Source organism: Rana temporaria, chromosome 9 (genome assembly GCF_905171775.1).
Source record: "Rana temporaria chromosome 9, aRanTem1.1, whole genome shotgun sequence".
NCBI lineage: Eukaryota > Metazoa > Chordata > Amphibia > Anura > Ranidae > Rana > Rana temporaria.
In genome coordinates, this window is record NC_053497.1 from 145,677,458 (window position 1) to 145,697,523 (window position 20,066).

At 44.0% G+C, this 20,066-nt stretch overlaps 1 protein-coding gene across 4 annotated transcripts in view; it reads right to left on the bottom strand.

Annotated features, from left to right (window-relative positions):
* Positions 1-20,066, bottom strand: part of FPGS (folylpolyglutamate synthase) — a 93,006-nt gene that overhangs the window by 14,201 nt on the left and 58,739 nt on the right. For all 4 annotated transcript variants that reach the window (XM_040324760.1, XM_040324759.1, XM_040324757.1 and 1 more), the window contains exons 4-11: positions 17,927-17,991; positions 12,274-12,388; positions 8,581-8,658; positions 8,439-8,500; positions 6,872-6,974; positions 3,649-3,726; positions 3,425-3,572; positions 1,448-1,546 (exon numbers count right to left, since the gene is read on the bottom strand). In XM_040324760.1, the coding sequence (XP_040180694.1) occupies positions 1,448-1,546; positions 3,425-3,572; positions 3,649-3,726; positions 6,872-6,974; positions 8,439-8,500; positions 8,581-8,658; positions 12,274-12,388; positions 17,927-17,991 (748 nt within the window). The remainder of the gene's footprint in view (positions 1-1,447; positions 1,547-3,424; positions 3,573-3,648; positions 3,727-6,871; positions 6,975-8,438; positions 8,501-8,580; positions 8,659-12,273; positions 12,389-17,926; positions 17,992-20,066) is intronic.

Below are 20,066 nucleotides of genomic sequence, written 5' to 3' on the forward strand. Positions count from 1 at the left end.
AGGTCTTTTACAATCCTATAGCGTTCCTGTAGTTTTAAGCCTCAACCAGTCACAGATTAGAGGGGGCGCTGCTGGAAGTAAGAGCAGAGCCTTAAAGTGATTGTAAACCCACTATTTTGACTTTTACCTACAGGTAAGCCTATAACAGTGATGGCGAACCTTGGCACCCCAGATGTTTTGGAACTACATTTCCCATGATTCTCAACTACACTGCAGTCTAGCTGAGCATCATGGGAAATGTAGTTCCAAAACATCTGGGGTGCCAAGGTTCGCCATCGCTGGCCTATAACAAGGCTTACCTGTAGGTAAGGAGAATATCTTCTAAACCTGCACGGTTTAGGAGATATTCCCCTCGCAATGTGCCGCTGATTGCAGCGGCGCATGCGCAGGGGGGATCTACGGCGAAAGGACCGGCAGCCGCCGGACCTTGACGAGTTTTAAATCTACCGTGCGGGAGTGACGTCATCGCCGCTCCAGCCAATCACAGCACTGGAGCGGCGATACCCGGAAGACACGCCGAGTCAAGATGAAATCTCGCTCGGCGTGGACGAGGTAAGTATTTCATAATGAGCTAATATGCGGTGCATATTAGCTCATTATGACTTTTGCCTTACAGGAGGAAAAAAATAAAAAATAAAATTTGAATGCGGGTTTACAACTGCTTTAAGACCAGCTTGTGGGCTCACCACTTCTTTGCCCGCAGGACCTCTCCTAATTGGCAACAGAAGTGAGGCTTGAAATTGCCTCAGTCACACCTCACCTATGTGGTGATTTTGCAGGCCCTTTCTCTCAGGTGGTGGTGGGGTGCCAAACTGAGATTACTACTCAATCTGTGAGTGCCACTCGTTTTTGGCATCAAGCAATGGTTTGCAAGGCTGTCTTTGGGTCCTGTGTTCAGGCATTCTCTAAATTCTACCAGGTGGACTCTGTGCTGTCTCATCTGATGCCAGCGTAGGGCATAAAGTCCTTCAGGCATCTCTTCCAGCTGCAGGCAAGCCCTAGTTCCCCATTTGTTGTTTTGAACTGTTGGCGCTCGTTTGCTGTGTTGCCCAACCTTCAGCTGGACTGTTTCCAGATGTCCTGAAGGTTAAAAAAATACTTTCTGCATTCCTCAACAAACGAGAAAACACCTTTGTACTTATTGTAAATTATTCATTGGTCCCTCAACAGTCCATTGAGGGACGCATGTCCAACCCCTCTGAGTTAAAGATCATGCCCTTGCTACAAAACCGAGGCATTGCTAGTAGCGGGAGGCGTTATCCTGAGCTAGCCTACCGTTTTCCCCACCTAATATGCCAGTGTCCGATTCTCCTGTAGGTGACAGTATAACTCAAAGGAAGAAGCCTTCCTGTTCCCCTCAATGGACTCCAAGAAAATCCTACTTTTGCTTTTCCCCTTGTATACAAGTACACAGCAGAGTCATGGCAGCTCATGTTTATTATCTTACCTTTGACCATTGGAAGACTGGGACGGAAAGCTGATGCCAAGGAAAGTGGCCACTTTACTAAAGGAAGCTTCGGACTGGGAATTTTTGTTTCTCCAAACCCTAAAAAAAGAAACGTACAAAAAAGTTTTACATCAGCCAGGATTTAACCCTGGCACTGTTTTTTGTTTTTTTTTAAATATGCATTTTTGGCATGATGATTTTTATTACCCAAATCATACATTTTACAAAAAGCAATGGGACCTGTAAAATAAAGAGGTAGCTGCTCATTTTATATATCACATAATATTTGAAAGTTTTATCAAAACTTTACATTTTTTTTTACTAAAAATGCAAACACTAAACAATTTTAGTACACTAAATTTGTAAGTATAAAAGAAGTAAAGATATACCAAAACTACAAGCGCCCCCAAAGCAGCAACAAACAGCGGCACTGTTACGTAGCCAACACTTTAAACATTATTACAGCTAATCAGGGTTAACAATACATTTCTCACAGTCTGACATGTGTGGTGATACCCAATACGTGGCTCAGTTGGTATTTACCAACATAAATGCACCGTAGATGCATGCGATAACATCAGGGTCTAAAATCTCACTTGCACTTTTCCTTAACTGCTTGCCGACCTGCCGCGGCGGCAGGTTGGCTCTCTTGTGCGAGAGCCTGTAGCTCTACGTCAGCTCTCTCGCAGGCTACCAGGGGCGCGCGCGCGCCCCCGACTCCCGTGCCCCGGCGGGCGCGATCGCCGCCGGGCACACGCGATCGCTCGTTACAGAGCGGGGACCGGGAGCTGTGTGTGTAAACACACAGCTCCCGGTCCTGTCAGGGAGAGAAATGTACAATGTATGAACAGAAGATTAGTGTTTCCCCTAGTGAGGCCACCCCCCCCACAGTAAGAACACACCCAGGCATACTTAACCCCTTTCCCGCCCCCTAGTGTTAACCCCTTCACTGCCAGTGGCATTTTTATAGTAATCCAATGCATTTTTATAGCACTGATCGCTATAAAAATGCCAATGGTCCCAAAAATGTGTCAAAAGTGTCCAAAGTGTCCGCCATAATGTAGCAGTACCGAAGAAAAAAATCGCTGATCGCCGCCATTACTAGTAAAAAAAAAAAAAATTAATAAAAATGCCATAAAAATACCCCCTATTTTGTAAACGCTATAACTTTTGCGCAAACCAATCGGTAGACGCTTATTGCAATTTTTTTTTACGAAAAATAAGTAGAAGAATACGTATTGGCCTAAACTGAGGAAAAAAATAGTTTTTTTTATATATGTTTGGGGGATATTTATTACAGCAAAAAGTAAAAAATACAATTTTTTTTCAAAATTGTCACTCTATTTTTGTTTATAGCGCAAAAACTAAAACCCGCAGAGGTGATCAAATACCACCAAAAGAAAGCTCTATTTGTGGGAAAAAAAAGGACGCCAATTTTGTTTGGGAGCCACGTCGCACGACCGCGCAATTGTCAGTTAAAGCGACGCAGTGCTGAATTGCAAAAAGTACTCTGGTCTTTGACCAGCAATATGGTCCGGGGGTTAAGTGGTTAAAGGCCAACCCCCATATTTAGGCTGCAACGTGTAGCCAAGCAGAACCCCCCCCCCTCTTTTCCTGAGTGTTGGGGAGTCCCTTTTCCCCGCAGCAGCCGTCAGCTTTGGAATCTGATGGAGTCAGGATACAGGAATGCTGAGAAGGCTTATGCCAGTGTAGGGGATGCCTTTTTTGATCAGTTTTTAACCTGTAGGTGGCAGCATAACCCAAGCTGTAATGAATATAACGTGCCGTGTCAGTAGTAGGACACGTACAACTTTTTTTTTTTACAAAGATAAATACCTCAGGGACACATTTTACCTAAAATGACAACAATCAAGTAAAGCATCTTTCAATACGAACGCATAATCATCAATATATTCTTTGCCCCTCTGAATTGATGTGGAACGCTAACTGTTTGCTGTACATTTTAACGTATTTTACCTTTGCATCCTCTTTGCTGAAGCCACATCTGCGCCAACTGTAGTGCCAGGGATGCGTTTGATTTCTGATGATCTCCAGCCAGACCCAGATGGAGAGACTTCCCCTCCTCCTCATATTCCGCTATATCTGGGCACATGTATAAAGGGCACTGGAAGACCAAACAGCATTAGTGGGCAACTGTGCAAATCGGGTCAATTAGACGGATTTACAGAACAGAAACTTACTCCAATCTCCTTTGCTCTATTTATTAGCACTTGTAGAGGACTGGCAGGCTGAGGGACAGTAAATCCTGGAACGCCCGGCTGAAAGACACAACAAACAAGGTTACAAAAGAGTCCCTGTCTAACAAAAAAGCAGAAGTTTAATTAAGACTTTTATTGCCAAGTACAAGCAAGTACCAAACCAAAGTGATTTATAACTTTTTTTGATCAGACAAGACATTATATTGCCCCATTTATCATGAAACCAAAGTTATTTATCCAAGGATAAGATGGGAGAAGTAATTCACAAACAAAACACAAGCTTTTAAAAGGCTATTTAAAGTGACACTAAACAATACCCTTCAATCTGAACCACAGCTCTATGTCTTATGGAGGCATAAAGCAGTGGCTCGGGAGCGAGCACACAGTGGTGGGTGGGCCCAGGGCAGGCGGCTTTCTCTGGGGACACTGCTCGAGGGGGAGGAGCACCAGCGGGGGACCCGAAAAGAAGAGGAGCAGAGCTGCTCTGTGCAAAACTACTGTACACAGCAGGCAAGAAGAACATGTTTATTGTTAAACAAAGCTTTAATTTCACTTTAAGCTGCCCATAGATGGATCAAAAGTCGACCAGTTCAGCAAGGACTGTCCAAATTTGAATCCATCTGTAGCCGTTCCCATTTGTGAAAAGTCGATCCAATGACCGACTTCTCACAAACAGGCTTGCTGGAAAATTTGTGTTTGATCCGTGTATTCGGCCAATGGAGGAGTCCTGCTGTCAGAACACAATTCAGTGGGCAGAATTCCCACATCAATCTCACTTGTAGGGGATTCCATCAATCGTAAAAAAAAATTGTATGGCCAGCTTTATTCTCCAAAAATAATTCACATACATTCACTACTTAAAGCGGAGCTCCACCCTATTTTGACATTTCACGTCAATACAATAGCAGCTACGATTGCAATGAGAAACGGAACTTTTTTTGTTGACAGTACCTATGTTATTGTCATTCGTCGCCTCCTTCCGGTCCCTGTAATCTGCGGGTACTTTGCGGGCAGTGCGTCATTTCCTTTACATGCAGTGTCTCCTGGGAGCTTTTATCATTGCTCATAGGAGTTAATGCGGTGGCTTGCCTCGAGATATTGCGGAATTTCGTAGAGTGGAAGTGACGCGTACAACAACAACGTTTTTGGAAATGCTTATTTATGGTTTGGAAATATGCATGCAGGCTGGCAGATGGATATATAAAAAAAAAAAAAAAAAAGTCGCCGATGCTCTCTTCTATATCCTATTCCATCATAGCTTCCGGCCGCATACACTATGTTTTTTTCGTTGCCATAACAACGGGGCGGGTACTTCCTACGACGCCGCCGTTGTGATAGCAACACCAAAGGTTATCGGCGCTGCGCTGACGAAAAAGCGCATGCGCGAGAATGGGGTGGGATGGAACGTGCATGATGGTATCGATCGTCACCGTATCCAGGAAGTAAATGCTTGTGGGCGTCACATTGCCCACAAGCAAAATGAGAACTGAAGAGAACGTTTTTATAAAGTGTCTTTATACGTTTATTCGGAAGATCGGCGGCTAATTTAAATACAGTAAGTGAACTGACTTCTACAATGTGATTGCCTCATGAGATACATACATATATTAAATTGTTAAATGTAGTGGGAGCTCCGCTTTAATGGCCCAGTAATCTATTTTTCATGAAGTCGCTTCTTAGGCCGCGTACACACGGTCGATCCATCCGATGAGAATGGTCCAGAGGACCGTTTTCATCGGTTCACCGCTGATGGTCTGATGTGCGTACACACCATTGTTCCAAAAAACGATCGTGTCAGAACGCGGTGACGTAAAACACACGACGTGCTGAAAAAAACGAAGTTCAATGCTTCCAAGCATGCCTCGACTTGATTCTGAGCATGCGCGGTTTTGAACTGATGCTTTTGTGTACTAACCATCGGTTTGGACCTATCGGTCAGCGGTCCATCGGTTCGATTTTAAAGCAAGTTCTCTAACTTTTGTCCGAAGGACAACAGACCGATGGGCCGTACACACGGACGGTTTGGACCGATGAAACTGAACTTCAGTCCGTTTTCATCGGTTTGGACCGACCGTGTGTACACGGCCTAACTGCATTGTTCTGCCTTCTTGCAACACCCCTCTGTGAGAACCCAAACCTATCCTTTTCCCCCCTCATTTCTGCTTGTTTGGAACAAACAGTGCATATTATATGCAGTCACTACATATCCTATAGTCCATAGTGTCTAATCCATCTCAGAAGAAAGCAAGAGAGGGTGGCTAAATTCTTACATACAGTAGGACCATGGAGAACAAACGTAGCCATCCTCTCACAGGAAGTCAGATCACATACTTGAATAAAATTTCCTTTTTTTAAAACCCAAAGTTTAGTGTTGCATTAACAGCAACACGCTAACAAGTTCTGCCTGATACGGCTCTATTGATGCTCAATCACAGGCTGTGAAAGCAGACTATCTCTATTGCAGTAGAGAAATATCAGGTCACCAACCTGGATGTGCTGAATGGCACAAATATGGGTACAAATTGGCAAGCCAAACCTTTCCATATATGTATTTTATCCATTTGCCTACCGTTCCTCGACTGAGACAGATCCAGACACTTATCTACTTGCCTATATAGTTAGGCTGGCTGCACACCTATGCGTTCAATATTACTGCAATTTGTAGCACTGTGTGAATACATAGCTGCATTCAGCTTTAAAAAAATTTTTGGGCGGGAAATTATACTTACCTAGGTGGATGCAAAAACTGTCCCCCGCCAGCTCTAAGACTGAGAATGGAGCGATCAAACAATGGTGATCCCTCGGTTCTCAGAGTTTCCTGAGCAGAGAGCTGGTGACTTTTACTGGAGCGTTGGGCTGTGGAGGGGGCGGGAGCAGTTGGCCTAGGCTCTCAGAGGTTTGCCGAGAGGCTGAGCCAGGTGCCGGTCCAGGCATGTGGGTGGATCCTGATCACGTCACAATTTTTTACCAAGCCTGGACCGGCTGATGTCAGCTGTCTGCGGATCACAGGAGTGCAGAACGAACTGGAATCCTGTGAGTCACAGGAGAAGTACTGCCAAAACAAGCTTTGGCAGAACTTCTTTCAACGTCTACCATCATTCACACTGAGATATACCATAAGCAGCTGTGTCTGCTCAATCATTAATGAAAGGTGAACAATTACTATTTTAGTGATAATGCAACAAAGCGTACATCAATTCCCTACCTTTAATATGCCCCCTTTTTGCCAGGCAATCTTCTCAATAGTGTCTCCCAGAATGGCTGTGTGGTCAACACCAAGCGAGGAGATTCCACAAACAATGGGTTTCCTAAAGAAAAGAAAAACAAAAAGGATAATTAAAATGAATTGTTCAGGTAAAGTAAAATTATGGCTTATTTCATGTAGTAGTAGTTACCACAACATACATAATGACATGGCAAGTTGAAGCTCCCCACCCACTGCTGGCTAACTAATAACTGGTAACTAATCCAGGGTAAAATAAAATATGAAACCTTATGCTTGCAAAAAAATAAATAAAGTACCGTATTTATCGGGGTATAGCTCGCTCCCGCGTATAGCGCGCACCCCTAAAGTTGCCCGAATTCCTGTGGAAAAAAAAGATGTTTTGTACTTACAGTTTTGGTGTCTTGCGCTGCGTCCATCGGCGGCCTCGTCGGGTCCGCCTGCGGCTTCGGGTGTCCTCTTCGTCGGGTCTGGCATCCTCCCCGCTCATTTCCCGCGCCGAGTTTGAATACTGCGCCGACATATACCGAGCGCAGTACACTCGTGTATCGTCGGGCAGGCTCGGCAACTCTCGCGCTGACGTCCTGTACGCTCAGGACGTCAGCGCGAGAGGCGCCGAGACTGCCCGAAGATACACGAGTGTACTGCGCTCGGTATATGCTGGTGCAGTATTCAAACTCGTGGCGGGAAAGCGGGTATCGGCGTATACCGCGCACCCACGATTTTGCCCTGATTTTCAGGGCAAAATAGTGCACGGTATACGCCGATAAATACGGTACACTTTAATCTTTTAACAATGAAAAAGCTAAAAAGAGAACTAGGTATGCCTTTGGCAAAATAGCCTGTTAAGTTTAAAGGTTGACCATACACAGATTTCTTTCCTGCAATCCCAGGTTGCAGTTCCCACCGGGAGAAGACAGTGATTATTGCTAGTGATTATAACAGCCGCTAGAGATTATCGCAGGTAAAACCTGGTATGCTGGTTGTACCCAAGCTGATCGATCAACTTGGTACATTCAGCCTGCCCATACACAGTTCAAATCTGGCCTGGTTCATCGTGTATGACCTGCCTAAGGAACAGCCAGTAGAGGAATGGTGGCAGTGGCATCAGAGTGATTTGAACACTAGGGGGAAGCTTTCACTTTGTATATGCTTTGTCACCCAACGTGCATTGAAAATGTTATATCTCTGAGAGGGATAAAAAACAAGAGAAGTTTTAAATCTCCAGCTCCTCCAGCCTCCCTCCAATGCTGCCCCAATAACCAAAAGCCTATACATTTGGCCATGTGATCTCTATTGAACAAGTTCTGAGATCCTTCTGCAGCCAATTGCCTGTTCTTGTCACATGATCTGCACTGGCACAATGTTTGGAATATTTTGGAATTCCACTTTAAGCCTATTTGCAGTGTCGTTAAAAATCATGCATGAAGTGGCCAAATGTGTGGAAGACTACTTTCATACCCCATCACCTCTTCTTAAGAAGACACAGAGGTGATCCTGCACATTTTGTAATATCTTAATGCATGCAATGTCTGCAAACATTACTTACCTGATAATATTTGTGCAGTCATATGCTCCACCAATTCCCACCTCCAGTACAGCCAGATCTACCTGTGACAGAAAAAAGCAAGATGTGAGCTCAGGAGAACACCGGCTCTGAGCAAGATCCATCTCTCATGGAATTTACAAACCTTCTCCTGAAGGAAGACATGGAACGCCATAATGGTCAGGAATCGGAAGTAAGGGGGCATGGAGCCGAAGTCATCAGTCTGGAGGAGAAGGGAAGAGGAATTTCATATGGTTACTGCTCTGTACAGGAAGATCATACTGAACAGTGGTCTTAAAGGTAAAAGCAGAATGGTTACTTTTAGTTACAGACATTTTTTTGTATGTTTATACACTGATGGTTTAGTTTGTGTTCACCTGGTTGCCACCACCTGAACCAAATACGTTTATCTTGGTCTTATCAGACCACAGGACATGGTTCCAGTAATCCGTGTCCTTAGTCTGCAGCACAAAACAGATTATAGCGCACACATGCAAAAATGACATTTATCCTTAGTCTGCAGCAAACTGTTTGCAGGCTTTCTTGTGCACCATCTTTATTATTATTATTATACAGGATTTATATAGCGCCAACAGTTTGCGCAGCGCTTTACATCAGGGAAGACAGTACAGTCACAATACAATTCAATACAGGAGGGATCAGAGGGCCCTGCTCGTTAGAGCTTACAATCTTTAGAAGAGGTTTCCTTCTAGGACGATAGCCATGCAGACCAAATTTGATATATGACGTTCAGCACGTGCACTCAACTTCTTGGTCGACCATGGCCAGGCATGTAAAACCGCTGTATGGTCTTGGCCACCTTGCTGCAGCTCAGTTTCAGGATCTTGGGGGAAGACAAAGGCTGGATATGGGGGGAGACAATGTCTGCATATGGGGGGAGACAATGGCTGGATATGGGGGGAGACAAAGGCTGGATATGGGGGGAGACAAAGGCTGGATATGGGGGGAGACAATGGCTGGATATGGGGGGAGACAATGGCTGGATATGGGGGGAGACAATGGCTGGATATGGGGGGAGACAAAGGCTGGATATGGGGGGAGACAATGGCTGGATATGGGGGGAGACAATGGCTGGATATGGGGGGAGACAATGGCTGGATATGGGGGGAGACAATGGCTGGATATGGGGGGAGACAATGGCTGGATATGGGGGGAGACAATGGCTGGATATGGGGGGAGACAATGGCTGGATATGGGGGGAGACAATGGCTGGATATGGGGGGAGACAATGGCTGGATATGGGGGGAGACAAAGGCTGGATATGGGGGGAGACAATGGCTGGATATGGGGGGAGACAATGGCTGGATATGGGGGGAGACAATGGCTGTATATGGGGGGAGACAATGGCTGTATATGGGGGGAGACAATGGCTGGATATGGGGGGAGACAATGGCTGGATATGGGGGGAGACAAAGGCTGGATATGGGGGGAGACAATGGCTGGATATGGGGGGAGACAATGGCTGGATATGGGGGGAGACAATGGCTGGATATGGGGGGAGACAATGGCTGGATATGGGGGGAGACAATGGCTGTATATGGTGGGAGACAATGGCTGGATATGGGGGACATGGCTGCATATGGAGACACATTTAAAAAAAAGTATCGGTATTCGGTATCGGCGACTACTTGAAAAAAAGTATCGGTACTCGTACTCGGTCCTAAAAAAGTGGTATCGGGACAACCCTAATTTATATGTATCACTGCATATAGACGTTTAAGAATAAAATTGCGTTTTTTTAAAGTTTACATATTACCTAAATTATACACCACACTTTTTTTGAGGGTTTTTATCCGAACTAAAGAATAAAATCGGCCAACTAACCAATTATGAAAATAATCCTTAGTTGCAGCCCTAATAAATGCCTTACCACCTTGCAGCATACTTGTAGTACTCGGCATGCTAAACAGGGCTTATAGTACAGTACTGCCAAACCGCAGGCTCACAAAACGTCTAAGTCTTTCATCAGGAAACAAATGGAAATCATTCTGTAGGTCAGTTCAGGACATGGTAGGAGTGCCATTGCCAAGCAACAGCCTTTTCCCATGATATACAATTACAATTCACATTACACACTTTTTTCCCCCATGCGACTCCTTAAGTTCATCAAGTGATCATCACTTGTGTAGTAACTGAGTTTTAAAATTGCATACATCATTTCTACAGCTCTACAGTACAGTTTTTATCATTGGAATCGTTTTCTTCAACATGTAAAGCAGCCCAGTCAGGCCAAAACAATATCCCTGCAAAAGAAAAAATACCTACCTATCCCACGTTGCTAAATGCTTCTTTACCAGGATGGATATGATTTAAATCATTAGTAAAAAGGCTTGATTTAAATCAACTCAATTTAAATCCTAATTTTTAAAGAGCATCTTTCATCTCTGTCCCATAGCGGCTCCTCCTCTGACCTGCTGTTGAATCACTGACAGTCCCATTTACTTTAATGGGATAACTGGTGATACGGCAGTGACACAACAAGGCGAGGGATGTGGCGGCAGCAGGTGAGTGGATGCTCACTAACAGGCGCTGCCATTATGGATCTGAAATGACAGGTGTTCTTTAAATGTAAGGACTTGTTCTTGCTGGCAGTTCAGAATCTTTCATATTTGCAAACAAAATGAAGGTTTCCTATTTAAAATAATAAGCGGTCAGTTTAGTAAAACAGCGATATCAGAACCGATTCCATCATACAGTTTGTAGTGTACATAGATTAGTAAAAATACAACGGGATAAAGGAATATTCCTGAAGGTTTATCTCATGATTAACGTGAAATTGTGTGAATGAAACAAAGCCCCTGTATTGGAGCCCGGTCCACACCGGAGGGGCGGACATCTTGCCCATGGCATGTCTTCCGGGTTCGCACATCCGGCGCCGAGAGTGGCTGGAGCTGCAATGATGTCACTGCCGTGCGTGGGAGTTTTCTTCCTGGCAAGGTACGGCAGACGCTCAGCCGGGCAATCAGAGCGCATGCGCCGCGGCAGCATGCAAAAGGGAATATCTCCTAAACCGTACAAGTTTAGGAGATATTTACAGGTAAGCCTTATTATAGGCTTTCCTGTCAGTAAAAAAGTGTCAAATTTGGGTAAACAACCACTTAAAAGATATCTTAAAAATAAAAAACTATCTTTAGATATATTTTTACTCCAAAAGCATTTTATTATTATAAATTTGATAAAAACAACAATTTTTTTTATTATAAATCATTGATTTATATCCACCCTGTTCTGTACCAAGAGACATTTTTCTTCTTCTGAACAACCCCCACTTTCAGGGCTGTCAGTATCCTGTGTCCCATACAGCTCTCCCACCAGATTCCCAAGTGGATCAATTCAAACAAAGTCATTTTTCAATTCTTCAGCCTCTTGCAAATCCCTGTACAGAATCACTCAGACTAGGAGAAAGAAAGATGCACGAGTTAAAGTGGAAGTAAAGGCAAAATCTAACTATAATCCTACTCCAACCCACATTCTAAATATAATCCATTGAGCCCTGTAAAGAAAAGATGGCTACCTATTTTGCAGCCGCTCTGGTCTGGTCCCAGGCTGAGCTGTCGGCAGCAGCTTCAGTGTGTAGGAGAAGAAGCTGGCAACGTAAGCCGTATAGTAAGTCTATGAGTGACGTCACTTCCCAGCACACAGAGGAGCGCCTCCAAAATAGGCAAGTATAGTGATCTTTTCTTTACAGGAATAGATAGATTAGGCTTAGAATGTGGGTGGGAGAAGGTTTAGAGTTAGTTAGGTTTTGCCTTTACTTCCACTTTAAGCCACTTGCCTGGGGTTAAACTTTAGTAAAAATTTACAACCTCCGACTCACCTTGGACTCTTCCAGACGATTGTAAACTTGCCAGAAATATTTACTGAACAACTCCTTGCTGATTGGCTGCCCATTGATCCGGATCCTCTCTCTCACTTGTACCAGATGGGGAGAGCTACAATGGGATTCAAAAGAGCGCAGATTACATTTTGCAGACGCAAAAGGCTACAATAACTTAGACAAAGCCATTAAGGGTACTGTATTTGCCGTTGTATAAGGCGACCGAGCCCCTATATTTAGAGTTTTTTTAAAGTTTTTTTTTTTTTGCCTGTACTCACCGTATAAGATGACCCCCGTTTTGAGGGTTTCGACGCTTCATATTTCTTCCTTTTGGAGCCATATTCTTCTTCATTCTTGCTGGGGCCAATCACAGCGAGCAATGTATTCTATTAACGAATACAAAGCCTGCTTGGATTGGCAGAGGCTGTAACATCAACCCACGCCTCTCTGACTCTCAAAGCCAATCCGAGCAGGCTACTGTATGTAGCCTGCTTGGATTGGCAAAGGTTGTTACTCCAATCAGAGCAGGCTCTGTATTCATTTGAATGCATTGCTCACCTGGATTGGCTAAGCAGTAGGGCTGCACGATTCTGGTAAAAATGAGAATCACGATTCTTTTGCTTAGACTAAAGATCACGATTCTCAAAAAATGTATGCCAGAACCCCCCCCCCCAAAAAAAAAAAAAAAAAAAACCTGGGAGCTATATGGTCTTTAACATTATAGACATATCACTGGTCTCTTATTTTATAGATCAGAAGCAGCAACCATTGGGTGGCGCATGGATACACTCAGTTGTACAGAACTGTGAGGATGAATACATCACAAGCAGTACCGCCGGCAACCACTGGGTGGCGCATGGATACAAACTACTGCATGCTGCTGACGTCGGTTTTGATATCGGCGGCTTTTGCGTTCCACGCTGGTTACGTGGAACCAGCGGTGAAAACACAAGAATCGCTGGTCATCCCGCGGGGAGATCCGAAATTGCGATTCTCTCCGCGATTAATCGTGCAGCTCTACTAAGCAGTATATACTGTATGTAGCCAAAGCTACATACAGTATTACCGCACATCCAGCAGGCATCCGAGCAGCTGACCCGGCGTATAAGACGACCCCTGCTTTTTGGCCAGTTTAAGTGTAAAAGGTAGTCTTATACGCCAGAAAATACAGTAGTTGAAAGCAGGCTGCATATATTTTATCAATCACCTCCGGCCTCCCCTCTCTCTTTCAGCAGCTACTATGTGCACTAGAGCCATTAGCCTGATAAGAAATGTAAGCCGATGTTCAGGGTAATGTGGGAATTTAGGGCCAGATCCTCAAAAGGGATACGCCGGTGTTTCTAACTATGGAACTGATCCACAGAATCAGTTTCCAGGAGATAGACAGAAGATCCGGCATGTGTAAGGGACTTACACTGCCGGATCTTAGGATGCAGTACCGCATCCGCCGATGGGGGCATTTTGTGTCGAAATGCCGCTTCGGGTATGCAAATTAGCACTTACGGAGATCCACGAAGCTTTTCAGCTTCGTTTTTTCTCCGTAAGTTTTAGTTTGCAAACGCAAAATTAGGGCTGCTTTTACAAAGTGTAAACTGTTTACACCTTGTAAAAACAGACCTTTCTGTCCAGCGACGCGATTTTTTTTTTGTTTTGAATTTTTTTTCCCCGCCGTATCTTTTTTTTTTCCCGACGCAACTTTATTGACCCATCGCAATCCACAAAGCTCGGCGTAACGTAATTTCGCGCTATGCACGTCGGGAAAATTACGTCACGAGCATGCGCAGTACGGCCGGCGCGGGAGCGCGCCTAATTTAAATGGGAATCGCCCCCATGAAAAGAGGAACGTCTTGCGCCGGCGGAATTTAAGTTACACAGCCAAAAATTTCTAGGTAAGTGCTTTGTGGATCGGGCACTTGGGTAGAAATTTTAAGGCAGTGTAACTTAAATGGGAAAATTTACGTTACGCCGGATCTTTGTGGATTACCCCCACAATATAAAGGATTACATTTTTTTAGGTGGGGGACAAGACTTAGTTGTATAACTGATCGTGTAAAAAAAAAAAGGACAGGATACACAAATATATACCTTGGCATGTAAAACAGCTCTCATATTTCAAATGTCAATCTAGATGTTTGCCAGGGGTTCCGCTTTAACGCCAACTTGAGTAGGAGTCACAACGATGCAACGTAACCAGTAAAAAAGGCATTTAGGATCCCTACCATATAGAAATGTGTCCTCTTTACCTTTACTTTTTTTTTTTTAACAATTTCTCCCGTTACACTGTGTGCACAATTATTAGTGAGCATTTTGACCAAATCATCATGTTTATGCACATTGTCCAACTCCAAGCTGGATAAACTTGAATGCATATTGGATTTAAGTATATCAGGTGATGTGTATTTGTGTAATGAGGGAGGGTGTGGCCTAAGGAGATCAACACCCAATATCAAGGTGTGCATAATTGTTTGGCAGCTTCTTTTCCTCAGGCAAAATGGGCCAAAAAAAGATTAAGCCAACTCTGAAAAGTCAAAAACTGTAGAAAGTCTTTAAGAGAGATGCAGCACTCTTAAAATTGCTAAGATATTGGGGTGTGATCACAGAACAATCAAATGTGTTGTTGCAAATAGTCAACGGGGTTGCAAGAAATTTTTTGAGAAAAAATTAAATAAAAAAAAAGATGCCAAAGATTTTAGAAGAATCAAAAAGGTGAAGCTACCAGGAACCCATTATCCTCCAGTGTCGTCATATTCCAGAACTGCAACCTACCTGGAGTGCCCACAAGTGCAAGGTGTTCAGTGCTCAGGGACCTGGCCAAGGTAAGGCAGGCTGATACCCGACCACCACTGAACAAGACACATAGACAAGACTGGGCCAACAAATATCTGAAGATAGATTTTTTAAAGGGTTTTATGGACTGATGAAATTAGAGTGACTTTTGACGGACCAGATGGATGGGCCTGTGGCTGGATCAGTAACGGGCACAGAGTTCCATTTCAATTCAGACACCAGCACAGTAGAGTACTGGTATGGGATGGTAATATTAAAGATGAGCTAGTTGGACCTTTTTGGGTTGAACATGAACTCAAAAAATCAACTCCCAAACCTACTGTCAGTTTTTAGAAGACACTTTCTTCAAGCAGAAGTACAGGAAAAATCATGACGACCATGAAATTTATGCAGGACCATGCTCCATTGCTTGCATCGAAGTGCTCCACTGCATGGCTAGCCAGTAAAGACCTTAAAGAGGAAGTAAACCCTGATGGTTTTACCTCCTCTTTGTTCCCTGCAAAGTAAAAGGATAATGGGCTAGTATGCATCGCATACTAGCCCAATATGTGCCACTTACCTGCAGAAGAAGCCTGCAATGTCAGCGCTGTGTAATCGCGTCCATCTTCCTTCCGAGACCACGGACTCCGGCTCTGCTATTGGCCGGAGTCGCGTCACGGCACAAGCACTATAGAAACGGCACGGACCACGCCCTTTCTTCAGTGCGCATGCGCCGATTATATTGGCGCCGGCACATATGGCGAATATCTCCTAAACCGTAGAGGTTTAGGAGATATTTCCAGTACCTTACAGGTAAGCCTTATTATAGGCATACCTGTAGGGAAAAGTGGTTGTACAGCGTATACAACCACTTTAAAGATGAAAGAATAATGACATGGCCCCCTTCCTCACCTGACCTAAACCCTCCAAAGCATGTGGGCCATTCTTAAACAGGAGATTTACAGTGAAGGAAAACAGTACACCTCTCCGAACAGTGTCTCAGAGGCTGTGGTTGCTGCTGCAAGAAAAGTTGATGGTCAACAGATCAAGAAACGGACAGACTCCATGAATGGAAGGCTTATGACTTATTGAAAAGAAGGGTGGCTAGATTGGTCGCTGATTTTTTATTTTTTTTTATTGTTTATTTGTAACATTTTAGTTGTTTATTCTCACATTAACCTCTTTCGCCAGTAGGACGTCACTTACTTTGAGTGGAGATATCTGAATGATACTTACAGCTGCAGGAATCATCCAGATATCTTTTTTTTTGCAGTCGGCAATTCCCTACAGTGCAAAAGCCTTGCTTGATTGCTTTTACAGGCAGCAGTAAGCAACGTCCCCCTCCAGCCGCTCTCCGGTGCTTCTCCGATCTCTCCTGTGCGATCGGGGAGGCGAAGAATGTTTCCCCTGGCAGCGACGGTTTGCTATAGAGCTAGCCATGGACTAGATGGCCATCTTAACCACGCGTCATGTAAAATGACGGCTTCACGGTGGCTGTGGAAATCCAACAGGACGTCAATTGACGTCCTGGATTCCTTCGGCCACTGGGGGGCGCGCGAGCGCGCCGGGGGGGCGTGCGCCCGGCGCGTCCCCGAGATGCCGATGCGCGTGCCTGGCGGTCGCGATGTCCGCCAGGCTCCCGCGATCGGTAATGACAGAGCAGGGACGTGGAGCTCTGTGTGTAAACACAGAGCTCCACGTCCTGTCAGGGGAGAGAGGAGACGGATCTGTGTCTCTTGTACATAGGGACACAGCATCGGTCACCTCCCCCAGTCAGTCCCCTCCCCCCACAGTTAGAACACACCCAGGATACACATTTAACCCCTTCCTCACCCCCTAGTGTTAACCCCTTCAATGCCAGTCACATTTATACAGTAATTAGTGCATATTTATAGCACTGATCGCTGTATAAATGTGAATGGCGCCAAAAATGTGTCAAAGGTGTCCGCCATAATGTCGCAGTCCCAATAAAAAAAAAAATCGCAGATCGCCGCCATTACTAATAAAAAAAAAAAAAAAAAATATAATAATAATAATAATAATTCTGTCCCATATTTTGTAAGCGCTTATTGCGATTTTTTTTTTTTTTACCAAAAATATGTAGAAGAATACGTATCGACCTAAACTGAGAAAAAAAAATTTGGAAAAAAAAAATTGGGCTATTTATTATAGCAACAAGTAAAAAATATTGTATTTTTTTTCAAAATTGTTGCTTTTTTTGTTTATGTTGCAAAAAATAAAAACCGCAGAGGTGATCAAATACCACCAAAAGAAAGCTCTATTTGTGGGGAAAAAAAAGGGCGTCAATTTTGTTTAGGAGCCACGTCGCACGACCTCGCAATTGTCAGTTAAAGTGACGCCGTGCCAGAAGCTGAAATTTCACCTGGGCAGGAGGGGGGTATATGTGCCCGGTATGGAAGTGGTTAATGACCCTCGGAGGCTGGAAGCGACGTAATGACGTCACTTCCAGCTTTGGCAGATGTAAACGCTGCCTTTTTTGCTAGAAAGTCAGATAAAGAGATAAAAAAATAAAAAATAAATTGATCTTAGGCTTCCCAGCATAGGCGAGAGATGTGGTGACTTATAGAACCCAGATCTCTCCATAAAGAGGACCTGGCATAAAAATTGCAACGATCACCATTTTATGCGACACTGACAGCTGAGCGCTGGTTGTACTCTGTACTGTCAAGAACTTTGAACTCATCAGTTATCCACAGTAGCTCTCATTTGACAGGAACTCAGCAATTAGCCTCCTTATCACGTGAAGGAATAACTTATTCACGGTCTTCCCTAGGCTACAAAACACACTCATAACAAATCTGTGTATAGCAATTCATTGGCCACCCATGCCTCACACATGCAAAACCTCCATTGGACTGATAATTACCTATAAAATCCTGTCTTTAGGCCGCAGTTCCGCAGAATCTGCTCAGTGAAGGCACATGTAGACCCCTGAATACAGAAGAAACAAAGATTGGTCATGTGTCACAAAAGCAATATTAGTAACATATAGAAAAAAAAAGTTACATTTCACAATAAAATATATTTCAGATCAACATTTCTGCATAAAGCGAAAAATGTCTCTTGATTTTTTTTTCTTTCGTCTGTGACCACATTGGAACGAAGCAAGTCTGATCATTGGAGGAGAGCAGGCTGAGTTCCCAGCACAACTAGAGAACTGACCACGCTGTGCTCTCAGGCTTAACATGGTCAGTTTTTAAAAGAAAAGCAGAGGGACTGGCAGTAACACCAGGGATTTCACACAAAGCAAGCAATAAAAAGAGAACAGGATACTTTCTTATACATGGTACAGCAGGCACCAACCAGGAATATGAAATGTTGACGTAACAAACACTTTAAGAAGGAGATTACCAACTTTCTTCATAAAGACGGAGGGGGGAATAAATAAATGAAAATAGCATTTCCCTTGCAGCGTACATAGCTGTTAACACAGTAGACCAACTGTTCTTAAATGAAGACATTGGGCCAGATCCACAGAACAATTATGCCGGCGTATCTATTGATACGCCGCGTAATTTCAAATTTTGCGCGTCGTATCTTTGTTTTGTATCTACAAAACAAGATACGACGGCATCTCGGATGGATCCGACAGGTGTACATCTTCGTACGCCGTCGGATCTTAGGTGCAATTTTTCAGAGGCCGCTAGGTGGCATTTCTGTCGAAGTCCGCGTTGAGTATGCAAATTAGCTAGTTACGGCGATCCACGAACGTACGTCCGGCGCATTTGTTTACGTCGTTTGCGCTCGGCTTTTTCCGGCGTATAGCGCACTGGGATACCCCCCCGGACGGCGCATGCGCAGTTAAAAAAAACGTTGTTTGCGTCGGGTCACAACGTATTTACATAAAACACGCCCCCATCACAGAGATTTGAATGGCGAGCCATTACGCCGCCAAAGATGCACTACGCCGCCGTAACTTACGGCGCAAATTCTTTGAGGATTCGAGAAAAAAAAAAGATAAGTTACGGCGGCGTAGATACGCTACGCCCGGCGGATTAATGCGCTGAGGTACGTGGATCTGGCCTATTGACTCCAAAAGGATTTTTTTAAACGGAGTCACCTATAAAGGTGTGTAACGCTGGAGGAGAATAGTTCAAGACGTTCATCATATTCTCAGATCATGCATTCAGTGGCAAAGAACACAGAGAACAAAAAATGGAAGAAAGGAGACAGATTCCTATGCAGGCTTTAATGTTTAACTTTTGCTATATATATGGCTGGACATTTATTGCAAGAGGTAATGCATGCAATGTATTTCCCTCTTTTTAAAAGTGCAGTCTAAGATAGGCCAAAGAAATAGTTACCAACTCACACAGTTTAAAGTGGTTCTAAAAACTGACAGGGGACACAAGAAAAGGAGAATCAGGGCTGCTATGTGCAAAACCAATGCACAGAACAAGTAAAACAAGGTTGTTAATTAAAAAAAAAAAAACACCTTTAGTATAACTTTAAATGGGTAGGTGCGGGTTTACCAAAAACAGTCCCCCACCCTCATAAAAACATTAAATGTAGTCACAAAATTTAGATGACAGCAACCCTTTATTCTTCCTGTACAAAAACAGCCTTGACAGTTGGGACAAGCTCGTTTTTTCCTATGGTCCAGCTAGAGCAAGACGTGCAGGGCATAGCTGTAGCCCCATAGGCTGAAAAGTATGCCTGCCTGAAGCATTAAAGGAGTTGTAAAGGAAAAAAAATGTTTTGCCTAAAATGAATGTCTGCAGGTAGACAGACAGAATAGTGTAATGATTCTGTTAAAAAACAAGTAAATACCTATTAAATTCCTTCATCTATATCACCTCCGGCGTTCTAGTTTCTGTTCTCTCATTCACTTCCTGGTTAGATGCGCTCGTTCATGTAAGAACTACATTTCCCAGTATGAATTGCGGTATGCCCAGTAATTCACACCTCCTTGAAGTCTCTAAAGCCCCGTACACATGGTCGGACAAAACCGATGAGAATGGACCGAGGTTCAGTTTCATCGGTCCAAACCGACGGTGTGTATAGCC